Below are 17,805 nucleotides of genomic sequence, written 5' to 3'. Positions count from 1 at the left end.
GCAGGGCTCTGAGTAGCACTACAGCCTGTGGACTTTTTTTCCTGCTTTTGAAAAGGATTTCCTCTTGGAAGCTAGTTTAAAGGGAGTTTATGGTGATGAGCATAAGGCAGGATTTTGCTTGTTTATGGCATTTCTGTTCCTTCTAGCAATGGCTTATTTAGTTTTAAATATCATTTTTATTTATTTATCTGACAGAAAGGAGAGAGAGGGAAAGAATGGGTGCGCCAGAGCTTCCAGCCACTGCTAACAAACTCCAGATGCTTGCACCCCCTTTGAGCATTTGGCTAACATGGGTCCTGGGGAATTGAACCTGAGTCCTTTGGCTTTGTAGACAAACAACCACTAAGGCATCCCTCCAGCCCAGCTTATTTAGTTTTAGCAGTATCTGTTCTGTCTGGCAACCTTCAAAAGTGTTAAAATTTGGTGTGTGTGGGGGCAACTGGGGAGATGGGTCAGTGGTTAAAGGTTCTTGCTTGCAAAGCCTGAAATCCTGGGTTCAATTCCCCAGACACCCATGTGACTCAAAAAGCGGTATAAGTTGCCTGGTGTGCTGGTGCATTCCTTTAATCCGAGCACTTAGGAGGTAGAAGGATTGCTGAGAGTTTGAGGCCACCCTGAGACTACATAGTGAATTCCAGGTCAGCCTGGGCTAGAGTAAGACCCTACCTCAAAAAACAAACAAAAAGCCATGTAAGCATCTGGTGTTTCCTTTGCAATGGCAAGAGACCTTGGTGTGTCCATACACACAAATTTTAAAAAATTTTAAAGTGGGGCTCAGTAGATAAGGTGCTTGCCCAAAAAGCCCAGTGACCCAGGTTTGATTCCCCAGTACGTAAAACCAGATGCACAAAGTGGCACATGCATTTGGAGTTCAGGAGCTCCATGATTTAAACTTTGTGTGGCAGGTATGTTCACTTGTGTCCATGTAGGACAGAGGTTGACATCAGTTGTTTTCCTCTCTCACTTTCCAGTTTATTTACTGAGGCAGGGTCTCTCACTTAAACCTAGAGTTTGTGGATTCAGCAAGTCTAGCTAGCCAGATTGCCCGGGGATCCCATCTCTGCTTCCCAAATCACTAGGGTTACAGGCAAACTTAACTGCCAAGTCTACCCAGAATTTACATGGGTGCTAGGGATTCAAACTCAGGCATGTGTTTTACCCATTGAACCATCATCCCACACCCTGGAAATACAGACTTTTAAAAGCAAAATGCCACCGTGGCAGTCAGGTTTGCATTGCTGGCGGAAAACACCTGACCAAGAGCAGTACATGGGGAAAAGGGTTTATTTTGGTTTACAGACTACATGATGGCAGGGGGAACGATGGCATGAGCAGAGGGTGCACATCACTTCCAGGCCAACATCAGGTGGACAACAGCAACAGGAGAGTATGCCAAACACTGGCAAGAGGAAGCTGACCCATAACACCCATAAGCCTGTCCCCAACAATACATTGCCTCCAGGAGGCTTTAATTTCCAAATTGCCATCAACTGGAGACCTTGCATTCAGAACACCTAAATTTATGGGGGACACCTGAATCAAACCCCATATTCTTCCCCTGACCCCCATAAACTGATAACCATACATGATATAAAATACAATGCATTCAGTCCAACTTTTAAAAGTCCCCATAGTTTTTATCAATCTCCAAGATGTTCAAATGCTCCCATATGCCAAGTAATTTTAACTGAGCCATAGTACCCCCAAACCCCAGGGCACAGAATAAACATTCACACTGCAAAAGATGGCATTGGGTATAGCAAAGAAATATTCAACCAATACAAGATTTAAACAAGGCAAATATCAAACACTTAACTCCAAGTCCACCAACTATAGTCAATGACAAGTCTCCAAATCCGGTAATTCTAACCAGCAAGTCTCTGGAGTTCCAATTCCGTACTACCAGCTAGGCTATTCACGTCCTAGAAAACTTTATTTGGGGCTGGCAGCTCTCCTTAGCATCCATCTAGTGGTTCCAGCATCTCTACTAGGTCTCCACTGCAATCCACGGTCCATCTTCATGGCTCCACTGGGACTCCATGCAGGCAATCCAGCAAACCTGTTTCACTCTGCCCATAGCCATTTCCAAAACACAAGACCCTGTTGTAAATTCAATGACCCTCTCTTTTCCTGCATTACTTATATTCCATAATACCAGGTGGGGTACCAACTTGCTAATCCAGGGGGGATAAAGCAGACTTTGAAGAACAGGACACTCCTTGAGCATTCACACTCCTTCAAAAGATTGTATTCCTGTCCTTCCAATGCAGGTCAACTGGCCCAATCTCAAGGATTATAATTTCTCATGCAATTGCAGTTGAAGGAGCAGAAGTTTCAGCCCAAAGATTTCTACTGTGCCATATCCCTCTACTCACAGCAGTCCATTTCTATGCAATGCAACCCTGCACAAGTTCTCAGGACATGGGCACAACAGCAAGCGCCTCACACAAACTGCTTCCAGCCCAGCCCAGGCAAATCTCTCACCCTTAAAAGACAAACCTCTTAAGTCCATAGTTCCTACTGCATTCAGGTCTTTCAGCTCTGACCAGAATAGTCTATCAAGCTGTACTTACAGCACCGCAAGGTACCTCTTAGGACAAGGTTTCAAAACCACATTCCTCTTGCAAAGCAGTTCCAGATGCCAAAGCCACACAGGTTTCTAGCAGCAGTGATCCCCCTCTTCAGGTATCAATTTTACTGGTGCAGTCAGGATCACATTACTGTCAGAAAATACCTGACTAAGAGCAGCTTGTGGGAAAAGAGGTTATTTTGGCTTATAGACTCAAGGGGAAGCTCCATGATGGCAGGGGAAACAATGGCATAAGCAGAGGGTGGACATCACCTTCAGTCCAACATCAGGTGGACAGCAGCAACAGAAGAGTGTGCCAAACACTGCAAGAGGAAGCTATTTATAACACCCATAAGCCCGCCCTCAGTAATACACTGCCTCCAGGAGACTTTAATTTCCAAATCTCTATTACCTGGGCACCTAGCATTCAGACCACCTAAGTTTATGGGGGACACCTGAATCAAACTACCACAACAGAAAATAATTCCTACAATCATCATATTCAGAAAATCCTGTCTCCAAACTGCCCTTTCTAAAATTTCTAATATTTATTTGAGAGAATGAGAATGGGCTTGCTAGGATGTCTAGCCACTGCAAACAAACTCCAGGCATATGCATCTCTTTGCATCAGCTTTACATGGGTACTGAACAATTAAACCTAGATTGTTAGGCATTGCAGACAAGTGCCTTAACCACCGAGCCATTTCTCCAGCCCTCATTCCTGATTTTTTTTTTAATTTTTATTAACATTTTTCATGATTATAAAATATATCCCATGGTAATTCCCTCCCTCCCCACCCCTCATTCCTGATTTTTAAAAGTATTTTCTTGACACAGAGTGAGCATTTGTGTTGGGGGTGGGTGGGTGCCAAGGCCTCTTGCCACTGCAAACTCCAAATACATGCACTACTTTGTACATCTTGCTTTACATGGGTACTGGGAAACTGAACTTGGGCCATCAGGCTTTACAAGCAAGTGCCTTTAACCACTGAGCCATCTTCCTAGCCCCTCATTTCTAATTTTTAAGTTTTTTTGAGAGAATTGGCTTGCCAGGGTCTCAGTCACTGCAATCGAACTCCAGATGCTTGTGCCACATAGTGGGCATGTGCGAACTTGCACTTACCTCACTTTTGTGCATCTGGCTTATGTGGAATATAGAGAGTCAAACATGGGTCATTAGGTTTCACAAGCAAGCACCTTAACCATTAAGCCATCAAGGTAGAGTTTCACTGTAGCCCAGGCTGACCTGGAATTCACTATGTAGTCTCAGGGTGGCCTCAAATTCACAGCAATTCTCCCACCTTAGCCTCCCCAGAGCTGAGATTAAAGGCGTGCACCGCCATGCCCGGTTCCTTTTTTTTTTTGAGATAGTCTTGCTGTAGCCCAGGCTACCCTGGTAGTCTCAAGGTGGCTTCAGACTCACAGTGATCCTCTTACCTCTGCCTCCCAGCAAGCTGGGATTAAAGGCATGTGCCACCATGCTTGGCCATTTCTGATTATTTTTTCGAGGTAGGGTCTCACTCTAGCTCAGGCTGACCTGTAATTCACTATGCAGTCTCAGGTGGCCTCAAACTCATGGCAGTCCTCCTATGTGCTGGGATTAAAGGTATGCACCACCATGGCCAGCTTCCATTTCTGGTTTTGAAAAAAATATATTTATCATCTTTAAAATTTTTTTCTTTGTGTTTTCGAGGTAGGGTCTCACTTTAGCTGAGGCTGACCTGGAATTCACTATGTCATCTCAGGGTGACCTCAAACTTTCGGTGATCCTCCTACCTCTGCCTCCCTAGTGCTGGGATTAAAGGCGTGTGCCACCACGCCCGGTTTAAAAAATCTTTTTACTGGACTGGAGAGATTGTTTAGTAGTTTAGGTGCTTGCTTGTGAAGCCTTAGGCAGATGTAAACCAGAGGTACAAGTTGGCTCATGCATCTAGAGTTGGTTTGCAGTGGCTAGAGGCCCTGGGGTGGCTGTTCTCTTTGCCTCTTTTTCAAATAATTTTTTTAAAGAGATAGTAGTTCCTACTTACTCTTTTTAAAATAGTTTATTTATTTGAGATAGAGATTGAGAAACAGAGGGGAGAGGGAGAGAGAATATTAAAAGAAAAAAATCTTTTTCTTAGCTGGATGTGGTGGCACACGTCTTTAATCCCAGCACTCGCGAGGCAGAGGTAGGAAGATTGCTGAGTTCAAGGCCACTCTGAGACTACATAGCAAATTCCAGGTCAGCCTGGGCTAGAGCAAGACCCTACCTCAAAAAACCAAAATAAGTATTTTTCTTTATGTGTATGCATGGGAGTAGACGACACAGTGTGTATGTGAAGGTTAGAGGACAACTCTGAGTTGTCTGTGTTCCACCTTTGAGACAAGGTCTCTTGTCACTGCAAACTATCAGACTAGGTGGCCTTGAGCTTTGGATTCTCCTGGTTTCACCTCCCTTTGTCAGGGCATTCCCTAACAGCACAGATATATATAGGCTGCTTTGCATGGGTGCTGGGGAACTGAACTTAAACCAGCTGGCTTTGTAAGCAAGCCTCACCATATACTGAGCCATCTCCTCAGCCTCCACTCCTGATTTATTTTTGTTTGTTTTGCTTTGTTTTTTAGGGTAGGGTCTCACTCTGGTCCAGGCTGACCTGGAACTAACTCTGTCATCTCAGGGCGGCTTTGAACTCATGGCAATCCTCCTACCTCTGCCTCCTGAGTGCAGCGATTAAAGGCGTGCACCACCACGCCTGGCTAACTCTTGGTTTTTTAACTAACTGAACTTACATGAATTTATGGTGTATGTTTTCAAAATATGTCTAGCTAAATGGAGCTGTCAAGTGCATTACCTCAGTTACCATTTTGGGTAGTGAGGGCACTTACAATCTATTCTTGGCATTTTATTTTCTCAAGGTAGGGTCTCACTCCAGCTCAGACTGACCTGGAATTCACTATGTAGTCTTAGGGTGGCCTTGAACTCATGGTGATCCTCCTACCTCTGCCTCCTGAGTGCTGGGATTAAAGGCATGCACCACCACGCCCAGCTAACTCCTGATTTTTTAACTAACTGATATTACATGGGTTTATGGTGTATGTTTTCAAATATGTCTACCAAAGTAAGATGGCTAAATGGAGCTGTCAAGTGCATTACCTCAGTTATCATTTTGGGTAGTGAGGGCACTTACAATCTATTCTTAGCATTTTTTTTTTTTTCCGAGGTAGGGTTTCACTCTAGCTCAGGCTGACCTGGAATTCACTATGTAGTCTTAGAGTGGCCTTGAACTCATGGTGATCCTCCTATCTCTGCCTCCCCAGTGCTGGGATTAAAGGTGTGCACTACCACGCCCAGTTGGCAGTTCTTTTTTTAAGAAATATTTTTATTTAGGGGGCTGTAGAGATGGCTCAGGCGGTAAGACACTTGCCTGTGAAGACTGACGACCCATGTTCAGTTCTCTCGTACCTACATAAAGCCTGATGCACAAAGTGGTGCATGCATCCGGGGTTTGTTTGCAGTGGCTGGAGGCCCTGGCACACTCATTCTGTCTTCTCTGCCTCTGCTTGTAAATAAATAAAATACATAATAATAACAGGGTATTTTATTTATTTGCAAGCAGAGAGAGAGAAGAGAAGAGAGACAAAGAGAATGGATATGCCAGGGTCTCCAACCTCTGCAAACAAACCCCAGATGCATATACCACTTTGTGCATCAGGCTTTATGTGGGTAAGGGAGAATTGGACCGTGGCTGTTAAGCACCTTAAATGCTAAAGTTTCTCTCCAGCCCAATTCTTAAGAGCATAATTCATAAGCCAGGCATGCTCCTATACTCCTTTAACCCCAGCACTCTGGAGGCAGAGAGGATTGCCATGAGTTTGAGGTCAGCCTAGGACTACAGAGTGAGTTCCAGGTCAGCCTGGGCTATAGACCCTACGTCCAAAAAAAAAAAAAAAAAAAAAAAAAAAAAAAAAAAAAACCTACCCACAAAGAAAAAAATCAAGAACAAAATTCACTACTAACACACTCCTAACATCGCCATCTTGGACAGATCTCTTGAATATCTTCCTGAGACTACCTTTTATCCTTGGTAACTGCCCTACCCCTCAACCTCTAGAGATCACATGTACTAGTCTGTGTACCTGGCCTACTCAATAATATAGTGTCTTCCAGGTTCATCCACGTTGTCACAAATGACAGGATTTCATCATTTTTTTTTTTTCTGTTTGTTTTGAGGTAGGGTCTTGTTCTAGCCCAGGCTGACCTGGAATTAACTATTAATTAATTAATTATTATTAATTAATTCAGGGTGGCCTCAAACTCACTGTGATCCTCCTACCTCTGCCTCTAGAGTTCTGGGATTAAAACTATCACACCAGGCTAGGATTTCATCTTTTTATGGAGGAATAGTATTCTATTGTGTATGCACTTTTTAAAAATCCATCTATTGCCAGACAATTCTGCAAATTCTCTTCTTGGCTCTATGAACATGGTGTAAATGCCTCTTTAAAATTTTTTTTTTTTTTTTTTTGGTTTTGTTCTTCAAGGTAGGGTCTCACTGTAGCACAGGCTGACCTGGAATTCACTATAGTCACAGGGTGGCCTCCAACTCATGGTGATCCTCCTACCTCCATTAAAGGTGTGCACTGTCATGCCCAGCCTCAACAAAAATTTTATTAAATTTTTTTTTACCCAGAAGTGGGATTGTTGGATCACATGGGGACATTTATGCTGTTTTCCACAAGAGTTGTGTTAATTTACATTCCCACCTTCAACAGGGCTGACTCCTCTTTACACCCAGTCCACCACTTGTCTTTCATACGTGTAATGATAGCCATGCTGACAGGCACGTGGCACATCCCAGTGCTTCTGATTGTGTTTCTCTGATGGTCTGTGATTTTTTTTAATGCCTATTGGTCACTGTGTTTTTTGAGAAGCACTTTTTCTTATGGGAAGAAAAAGTTTATTTCAGGCTGTTTCCACAAGAAACATGAGACACTTTCCCCGCTCCCCATTTGCAATCAAAGAGACAGAGAGGCAATGGGCTTGCCAAGGCACAGTATCACTACAAACGAACTCTAGATGCATGTGCCAATTTGTGCATCTGGCTTTATGTGGGTACGGGGGGATCAAACCTGGGTCTTGAGGTTTTGAGGCAAGCACCTTAGTTTTCCAAGGTAGGGTTTCACTCTAGCCCATGCTAACCTGGAATTCACTATGAAGTCTCAGGTGGCCTTGAACTTAGGTGATCCTTCTATCTCTGCCTCCCAAGCTATGATTAAAGGCATGCACCACCACGCCCAGCTCTCGATTATCTTGTTATTGAGTAGTCCGGGTTCACTGTAAGACAGTGGCACTTTTGCATGCTTTTCAGCTGTGTGGCAGTTGCAGCTTTTTCTGGTTAAAAATGAAAAGTTAGGGCAAATTTTCTAAACATCTGACCCCCCCAAAATTCCAAGTTACTCCTTTGCTATGCGCCTGAAGCCAAGTGCCACATGGTATTGGCTGAGGACCAGACAGGTGCAGCATCAAGAGCACCTTCCTTCTCCCTTCCTGACAGGAGTGGCACCGGCACTGCACATGTGCTGGCTGGACTATTATGAGTCTGGACAACTGGGTGAGCCCACAGCGAAGCTGGTCTGTGGGATATCACATCAGCCCCCACAGTGGTCTTTCTGTCAGTCTCCTACACCTCAGGCTTCCCTGCACAGCTAATGAATCAACAAGAACAGAGGCTTACCCAGTATTTCTATTTAATAAAATGTTACCAAACTCAGTGCTACCTGCTTATATCTGCCCCAGCACATGACCAAGGAAGGTAGCCCTACTGGAGCCTTCTGGGACACCCGACATGATCTCCCCACCTCTGAGAAAAAGCATGTCCCAAGGGCCACTGGGAAAAGATGGGATCCAGCATGGGGTCACTCGAGAAACTTAAGGAAACAGCAGGAGCAGCCAGAGCCTGGAGCAGAGGGTTTCCTGCAGGTGTTCAGCAGCTGTCTCCCACTTTCTTCTGAACTCTTGGATCTGAGCCAGGCCTGAGTTATGACTGGGTACCTGGCCCCAACCTGCAGTGTACCAAGAAACCCTGCCTCTGTACATGGAGATTGGCTCCAAGGACACATCCTCTGTGTACTCTCTCAGACCTGACAGGTTGGGGCACAGGGTGGGCTGACAGAGGTCCTATAAAATGACATGGAACTGGGAAACCTCCACAAAATAGTTCCCAGTTTCTAGTACCAATCCAGTAAAAAACAAAAATGTAAAATGTCTCCCAAAGGTACAGAACACTCCTGCTTTCAGCGGATATCTTTAAAGAATGCCATTTTTAGGGTGCGTGGAGTGAGGATCTTTTTCCGTGGAATGGTGATACAGTGCCCGGTCCCATGTAGGGGTGTCTTCAGAAACAGGCTGTAGGTAATCAGGCTCCCTTTTCCACCTCCAGGCGTCCCTGAGAGCTGAGAGGAGGATGGTGGTCAGGCACATGTGCAACCTGAGAGGCCCAGACATTATCCTACCCACCTGGGGCTCCTCAGCATTCTTCCTTGGTATCTGTCATCTTAAAAACATTTTTATTATGCAGTGCAACCAGAGAACCTCACAGGAGGTAGTTCTAGGGCAGAGCCCACAGGGCAGCCCTTGCTATGTGACTTCCCAAGTCAACCTTACAATTTTGACTGGCCTGCAGCCCATGAGTAGGCAGCATCTGCTTCTCAGTGGGTTCCTGGCCCGTCCACTGCTGGACTCCATGAGCAGCACAGCTTACTGAGCATCTCCAGTGCTGGCTATAGCCAATGCAGGCATGAACATTTAAATGTCCTGTCGCTCAAAGACAACTGCAGCCTTCCCTCAGAGGTTTCTGTCCTAGGGTATCTTCCAGAGAGCAGTCAGTATTTTGGGGCCCCATCACTGCTCAATGAGTCCATGATGAAGCATCCACTGAAGCTGCAGCTTACACCTGTGCCAGACTCTTAATCAAAATCTGATCTATTAATATGCACATTTTTGATCAAATATAAAGTACCCTTATTAAAGAAATGTGTTGAAAGGTATATGAACAGAATACTATACCTGTTTAACAATACTATATGTTAAGTAAAAATAGTTTGGAACTTAAAATTTAAAAATCTGATCTGGGTGCTGCCTCCTGTGCTGCTGTGTCCTGACCCATGATTCCCACAAGGCCCTCTCCCAACACTGCAAAGTTGATCCCAGTGACCTCCACAGTGCCTGGTCAAGGAGAATGTAAGATCTAGGCCTAGGCAAGCTCTCCCCTTTCTCACTGATAAGAGAGCTATAGGACCCTTCTGTTCATGCCTTTCTTCCTGCTCAGCCTTGCTGAGGTGATGGGCTGGCCTGGCTGCAGCAGGACTCTCCACCCCTAAGAAAAGAGCTGCTCCACAGATCCTGAAAGTGCCTGTGTTGGCCCTTGCCCAGCAGCTATACCTCCTTCCCCTCAGCCTCTAAGTTCTCAAGCCTCCTGGTCCTTGGTACCCTGAAGCCTGCTGCCCCTGGTTGCACTCACCTTGGTCTGGATCAGGGCTTTGCAGTGGTGTAGGTGGAAGCTGCTGACTGCCAGCAGATCTTCAGGTTCCCTGAGGTCAGAATTTTCTGAAGTGTGACCCTGGACTCGGGAAAGGCTCTGAGGAAACAAATCTCTCACAACATCACCATTTTCATTCTAACAAATGCATTACTTTAGTTCTGGACACCCTGAGCCCCTCAAAGGGTTAGGCTTGTGGGCCTCCTGCCCAGTCTTGCCACCTGCTCCCCTTTACTCATGGGCCTCCAGGGCTTCCATACCCCTTGATGACCAGCCTGTTGTAGTTTGAATGTGTCTTTAAGTTTGGGGGTTGGAAACTTATACCTCAGATTCATATGCAGATTGCATCTGGAGGCAGAACACTGAGGGGTTATTAGGGCTAGAGCAGGCATTACAGTGAGTTCTCCACAGTGGCATTAGGTACAGAGAGACCAGACCTGGCACACTTGCTATCTTCCCTTTTAGTGCTCAACCAGCTATGATGCAACAAGAGCATTTTGTCAAGTGCCCGTGCCATGCTTCTGGATTTCCAGATTATATAACTGTGAGCCAAATGCACTTGTGAAAGCTATAAATTAAACACCCTAAGACTACATAGTGAATTCCAGGTCAGCCTGAACTAGAGTGAGACCCTACCTCAGGGGGGAAAAAAAGCTATAAATTATCCAGCCTTAGGTATTTTGTTATAGCAACAGAAAACAGACCAAGACATTGCTCAGTAGAATGTCTTCACAACCACCTCCAGGATAAGCCTCACACTGCTATCACCTGGAGTTGTCTCCCTTGAGCCTTCTACCCAGGATCCCCACTTCCTATGAGGCCAGGCTGATCTGCCAGGGCGATGGGGCTGTCTTTTCCTCCCAGTTCCTCATCCATCTCTTGACCAGTCTAGTCTGTGTGGCCTTGGTCCAACACAGAAACCAGTTGCCCTCACCAGGGCCAACCTACCTGCCTGGCTTGAGTTTTTGTGTTTAAAATATTCCATAATACTTCATAAAAAGCTCTTGGGCTGGAGAGATGGCTTAGCAGTTGACATGCTTGCCTGTAAAGCCAAAGGACCCAGGTTCAATTCCCCAGGACCCACATAAGCCAGATGCACAACAGGGCACACCTGGAACTTGTTTGCAGTGCCTGGAGGCCCTGCCATACCTATTCTCTCTCTCTCCCTCTCCCTATTTCTCTCTCAACTAACTAAATAAATAGGGCTAGAGAAATGGCTTAGTGATTAAGGCAGTTGCCTATCAAGCCTAACGACCCAGGTTTGATTCTCTAGTACCTCCATAAGCCAGATACACAAGGTGATGCATGTGTCTGGAGTTCATTTAAAGGGGCTGGAGGCCTTAGTGCACCTGTTCTCTATCTGCCTCTTCTTCCTCTCCATCTTAAATAAATATATATATATTTTTAAAAAAGGAATAAAGAGCTTTTTACCACCTACCCTGACAGGTGGCCTCACTCTAAGGTGTGCTTTTTCTGGTAATCCAGGAGCCTGCATCTTAGCCTCACACTAAGGTGTGTCCCTCTAGTAACACAGGAACCTATGCCTTGGTGCACTGATGTATCAGTGAACACTGTCTATGTTGTCTTCTGGCCTGCTTTCCTACTGGTTTGTCCTGCTGGCTCCCACTTCAAGCATGAAGGATTCTTCTCAGGGCCTCAACATGTTTATGGGGCCACTTGGAGGCCCTCAGTCCTTATCCCCATGCTTCCTGTGTGCCACAGCAGGCCCTGACTCACACGCACCACTCTGCTATCACCCAGCACCCAAAGTGCAGAATCTGTTGACCTACAGGCCCTAGTGGAGAGCACCCATGACCATCCTGGTGCCTGGCTGATTTCTCTACCTATCTCTGTCCCCTTTAGCAGCTCTCCAGAGATCTCAGCACCCACAGGATGGCACTGCATGGCATTCCTCCTCCACATACAGCAGCACCTTCCATTACTCCCACCTGAACCTACATATGCCTTCTCACACCTGTCCCATACACATTCCTGTAGGAGCCTTGCACAGGTGATTAAGGACAGCATGCTACCCATGAAGATGCCCACAGCCCTCATGCTACCACACCTTCCTCAACTGCCCCTGCAAGTTCCCTTCTGAGAAGTGGTCAGAGAACCTCAGAAAGATGTTCTTCCCAGTCTCAATAGCAGGCAGGTGTTCCTGCTATAGATAGTCTGTTTTCTCTACCACACTTTCTAAGGCCATTGGTCTGAGGGCTTAACATGACACAGTGTAGTTTGCCACAGTGAAGTCTCCTCCCATTATGGTTTTAGTATGAAATGTCCCATAGGCTCACATGCTGGTGCTGGGCTGTCAGTGGATGGCTTTGGGGAAGTGACTAGATCCTGAAGGTTCTGAGTTAATGAATGGATTAATCCAACAGTGTGTCCTTGCGGGCTGTATCTTGCTCTGGCCTCAGCTTGTTAGTGCTTCCTGTCCTCCAGGAAGTGGACAGTTTTCCTCTGCCATCATGTATACCCTCACAGACCCAGAAACATGGAGCTAGCTCACTGCAGGCTGAAGCCTCTGAAATGTGAATCAGAAGAAACCTTTTGTCCCCTTCAGTTGTTTTGCTCAGGTGTTCTCCCCAAACCACCTTACCTTCTGAGCAGTATCTACGCCAAGAACAAGAAAGAGGTTTTCCTGGCAGCGAGAATCACTCCAGAGGCCTTGTGAAGGAGACATGGTATCAGTGTTCTGAAGGGCTCTCCAGAGTTTCCTAGATTCAGAACTGGGAAAAAGATGCAGCCATTGAACAGAGACTTGAAAGCTTTCCAAGCAGTCACTGAAGCCCAGCCCCACAAGCATAGGAGGACCTAGCCTTCAAGGGCTGAGCACAGGTCCCTTCAGAATCTCTGAGCTCCATTTTTTTTTCTCTCTCTCTCATTTACATGTTGACTCAAACATTCACCATCAGCATGTCCTTCCCTGCTGCCTCTCTGCACACAGCATCTTCTCAGAAGCCCCTGGTCCAATGGTTTGCTGGCTCTGTTCACTCACTTGCCTACAACTGTGCCACTACAGACAGATGCACACAAACAAGAACAGGAATGGAAGAAAGTCTATTATGGCAACATTAGTGTGTGCTGCATGGGTTGTGCAGGTGAGAAGCTCAGGCCCTGGCCAACAAGGCAAAAATGGCACCCAAGAGCTACAAGGCAGCTAGAACAAGCTGAATGTCAGGTTATTTCAGCACACGCACTATGTTCTTCCCCAATCCATCACCCTGTCTCAGAATGTCCTTACCAAGTTGGGCAAAAGGGTCACCTGTGCCAGTGGACTGACAGCAGACTAGATACCAGAGCGCCACCTGCCTGTGGGGTTGCCTCGAGGCAGATTCTCCCCAGCAGCCATGCCTTGTAGGAGCAACAGGCACCTGGACACTGCTGGCAACCACTGTGTACTCCAAACCTCAACCCTTGGTCCCTATGGTGGGTGTTCTGGGCAGGTACTCCAATGGCAGCCATGATGGGCCAGGTCAGAACCCAGTCTCCAGAGCTCTGACAATGCTCAGGTCTGTTCAGACACTGAGAAACCCTGTAGCACATCCACTGGTTTTCCCTGTGCTGTGAAGAAAAGAGACAATGCTCATCCTCTCACAGGACCTCAGGCCAACTTATCTGAAGCATTCTAGTCCCTCAAGCACTGCTCCTGCCAGTTGAAAGCCTGTCTCTACAAAGTGGCCAGCAGACAGGATGGCCTTTGATTTCCCCTTCATCCTTGAACACTGGTAGCACACAGAGCTGGCCCTATGGATTATATGGCTGCTCAAGTGTACTTTCTCAAGCTCTGTGGCTGAGGATCACAAGGTACCAAAGATCACTCAGCCAAGGCCACATCGTGGGCACCACAGGAGCATCCACCTGTGCTGCTGGTTCCCCTGGAATGCTGCAGCCCACAGGTGGCTTCAGGAGTAACACGCTCTCTCTCTATGAGTAACCACTGAGCCCTATGCAGCCACTTTACCAAACAACAGTTCAAATGCAGTTAGTACAACAATGTTTACTTCCAATCTAAGTTCATTACCACAGTCTGGGCACAGATGCAAGGCCAGCACTTTCTTTGCTGTTTATTTCTAAGAAATGGTCTAAGGAGCAAATATCTTCAGCTGCCTGCTCCACTGAGACTTCTTGAAAAGCAAAGCTAAAAACATTCTCAGAGCTGAGAATGAGCTGGAAAGAAAAAACATTCCAAAGTTAGCAGAAATACAAATACACTGGGTCACCTTATGCAAAATGATAATAATTTGTTTTTTTTTTAAGTAGGGTCTTACTCTAGCCCAGGCCAAAATATTTATTTTTGATGAAAATGCATTGTGTCCCTGATTGCACCTGGTGATGCCATCTCTGAACAAATTCATTTCTTAGAATCTCCATGCTGGGTAAAACCCCAGCAAAGACCACAGGGCTCAAAGGACCTAAGGGCAAAACCTAGACTTTGCCAGGGACACATGGAGAAGGTGGCCTCTCCACACCAGCCGTGCTTTATATGCTAAGTGGCTGAGAGGTTCACACGTATAACAGTGGACATACTGTATCTCAAAAAGGCCCTGGGTTAGGTGATGTAGTGAGGACAGGGTTTGAAATGGCACTGGCATGATGGGGGTGGGGGTGGCAAACCAGGGGCAGGCAGGTGTCTGAGGTTTCACATGTGAGTTTTGTCTATTCCCACAGTGCACCTCATCTTGGATGCACTTTCTTACATTCATCTAGTATTTGCAAAATGCTCATTATTAAAAAAATATTCTCTGGTGTATCACCTACAGTGGACAAAGTCCTGGTTGCAGAACAAGCATTATGGTCGGACTGACTGCAAAGAGTGGACCTTGTTGGGGATCCAGGAAAAGCAGTCTAGAAGGCAATCTACCCATATTATAAGCAACACCTTTTCTTTCCTTCATCACTGCTTGGTTTTGCTCTCTGGTGTTGAGGTGAGCCACATGAGAAAAGATGGTAGTGTGGGAAAGAGAATGGCCAGAAGACAAGGCTGAGAAGCAGTCACAGGAAGCAGGGGCTCAGCTCTGAAGGGTGAACAAGACAAAGGGAAGGGCTCAGCAGGCCCACGTGCCTGCCCAACCCAGTTCATCACTCCAAACGATGGAACAATATGATTTTAGGGTCTAGCATTTTCTAACTCGGTACGTTTAGAATCTAAACGCTTCCTAGACTTTCTTCCCCACTACCTTGAACCCCCGGGGTCAGGCAAGCACAGGCCTGGTGAGAGGTTGTCAGGGGAAACTGCCTGGCTCTAGTGTCCCCCACCTGGCATTGGCCTGACCTGTTTCTGCAATGTCCCCTCCCAGCCTTTCCTTCCCTGGACCTTGAAGAACAGGGCGGCCAACCACATGACAAGAGATGAAAGTCAGGAGAGGACCCACAAGGAGTGACAGAACCCTTCCGCGCTCCCAGTACACAGAAGCCTGTACAAGGTCTATTGGTGTAGAAAACACTTCCCACTCAACCAGAAATACCTCTGAAGACGGCCCAGCAGCAGTTCCTGTCACCCAGGGTCCACCCTGCTGTGCCTGGCACGAACCATGCTCCTTTGGGACAGAAGGGGTTCTCTGTCGCTGAGGTCCTGTGCATCTCCCGGGGAGTCCCAGGGACTGAGAGGACTGCTCAGCCTCAGATTCCTGGAAGCTTTCGAACTCCCCCCACCCGCCGCAGAGCTCCCCTGAGTGGGGACAGCTGGGTGGGCAGGTAGGCAGGCCTTCTTCCAGCCAGGGGCCGCTAGCTTTCCGCTCAGGCAAGGCCCCGGGACCAGTGCAGCAGCTCTCTGTGCGCTCCAGACGGTCAGCACTCTGTCCTCTGCTCGTCTGGATGAGGGACACCTCACCAGACTCCCCGGCGGGGTCACTCATAGGCTCTCCCCCCAGCTCCTGCCGACCTTGCATCTTGACTCGGCCGGCAGACAGCTGCTGAGTTGCAACTGCCCAGGGCTGCGCGGCCTCCTGGGGATGCCAGGCGCCACCGCAGGGACCACACCGGCCGGCCCGGCACAGGGGCGGCGAGAAGAGGCCCGCAGGGAGGACGGCCACCGGGGAAGACAGGCTGCAGAGCCTGCGAGTCCGGGGAGGACAGGGCTTGGCCGGGGACAGGGTCCAGCAGCGGGCGGAGCGTGGCCTGGGCTCCGCGGGGCCCGAATCCGCGAGCACCCACCTTCCCCAAAGACGCCGGCAGCCAGGTTCACCCTCAGTCGGCGCCGCACGTTGCCCAGCAACGGAGGGCAGCAGCTCGCTTCCGGCGCCCATAGCGTGCGTCAGCACGTCTCCGCGGGGCGTGGCCATGCGGGCCCCCGCCCCCTGGTCGGCCCTACGGTGCCGCCCCTTGAGGCTCTCGCGTGCCAGATTGAGCGCGGGCCAGTGAGGCCCGGGCTTCGGCGCTGTCCACGGTGCCCCTACGGCGCCGCCGGTGCCTGTATCCCTGATGCACCCTCACAGGAGCGCACCTAGCCCAGGAATAAAGCCATCGTCTCGCCTCCTTTAACACCCTCCACCCACTGGAACTCACACTGCTTGACCGGCGACCCTCATCCCTCTGCATAGCTGCCATTGGACCTGTTGATCTTTCGTAGGATGTTTGCGCCACAGAACTAGAGGACTAGGGGCCAAGTTTGTCTTACTGACCTAGCCTGTTCCTAAATCTCCCTTTCGTGGAGAACAGAAGTCTACTCTGCCTGCAGAGCAGAAGGGGTGCTGCCCTCTCTCTGGTGTACTGCTCAGATTTTGGACCTGATCACCAGCTAGTTTCAAGGCAGAGCAGGGCCAGTCTAGGCCACGGGCAGCTTCCCACTCCAGCTGCCACCTGCAGTAAAGGCCCTGAGGAGCTAGCCTTGTCCCTCTCCCCCCACCTGGCAAGTCCACATTCCCAAGAACCCTTGTTTCCTTCCCATCTGTCCACATCCCCAGGCTCATGAAGTCAGCCTTGAGCTTGTCACATCTCCACCTGTTTTCCCAGACTGAACCTTATTGCGCCATGCCTCAGCCTTGGCATTTCATGAAGTTCCCAGTCTCCACCCATCTCAGTCAAGGTACTGGAAAACATGATGTAAATATAATGAGATCATTCTCTGCATCTTGGACCACAGGCTCCCGCCCATCTCCTGAGGGCAGACCAACCTGGCACAGCTCACTAGAGTCCTGAAGGCAGACAGCTCAGGACTGGATCTTGGCTTATCCACCTCAACTTTCACAGTGGCTTGGTGGGATGGGGTCAGACACTGTCTGGGTTTACAGACATTGGCTTCAGCTTGCCTCCTCATCACCCAGTAGGTCCTGCCCATTCCCACTGCTCTGATTCCCCTCAGCTCTGTATTTGCCATACTCAAGATTCAGGGAGTGGGGATATTAAGGCCTGGGCCCAAAGCCCTGAGTAGGAAGTGGAATGGAGCTGGACCAGTTCTCTGGGCCCTTAGCACCTCTCCAAGTCCTGTCTGGTCTTCAGCTTCCTCATGGAGAGTTAAGTTGTAGAAGGAATGGCCAAGGATTCAGAAGGACAGCAGGTTCTAGTTCCTGGTCCATAGGTTGGGGTGAACTGTATGACTAGTGTGACAAGTGAATAATACTCCCCAAACATTCATAGTGAATTCAAGGCCACCTTGAAACTACACAGTGAATTCCAGGTTAGCCTGGGCTAGAGCAAGACTCTACATCAGGAGAAAAAAAGAAAAGAAAAGAAATGGAAGAGGCCACATGTATACATTTATTTTTATTTATTTAT

General features: G+C 47.9%; 1 protein-coding gene across 1 annotated transcript; it reads right to left on the bottom strand.

The window, feature by feature from the left end:
- Positions 1 to 8,279: 8,279 nt before the first annotated feature.
- On the bottom strand, positions 8,280 to 16,295 carry Clba1 (clathrin binding box of aftiphilin containing 1). The gene is made up of 5 exons (XM_004665568.2): positions 15,558 to 16,295; positions 14,114 to 14,259; positions 12,689 to 12,818; positions 10,069 to 10,185; positions 8,280 to 9,001 (listed from the first exon to the last, which is right to left on the bottom strand). The coding sequence occupies exons 1-5, from the start codon at positions 15,978 to 15,980 to the stop codon at positions 8,843 to 8,845; spliced, it is 975 nt and encodes a 324-aa protein (XP_004665625.2). The 5' UTR covers positions 15,981 to 16,295; the 3' UTR covers positions 8,280 to 8,842.
- Positions 16,296 to 17,805: the final 1,510 nt, after the last annotated feature.

Source organism: Jaculus jaculus, chromosome 7, assembly GCF_020740685.1.
Source record: "Jaculus jaculus isolate mJacJac1 chromosome 7, mJacJac1.mat.Y.cur, whole genome shotgun sequence".
NCBI classification, from domain to species: Eukaryota; Metazoa; Chordata; class Mammalia; order Rodentia; family Dipodidae; genus Jaculus; species Jaculus jaculus.
The sequence above is the reverse complement of the archived record's forward strand: the minus strand, read 5'-3'. Positions and strand labels throughout refer to the sequence as shown.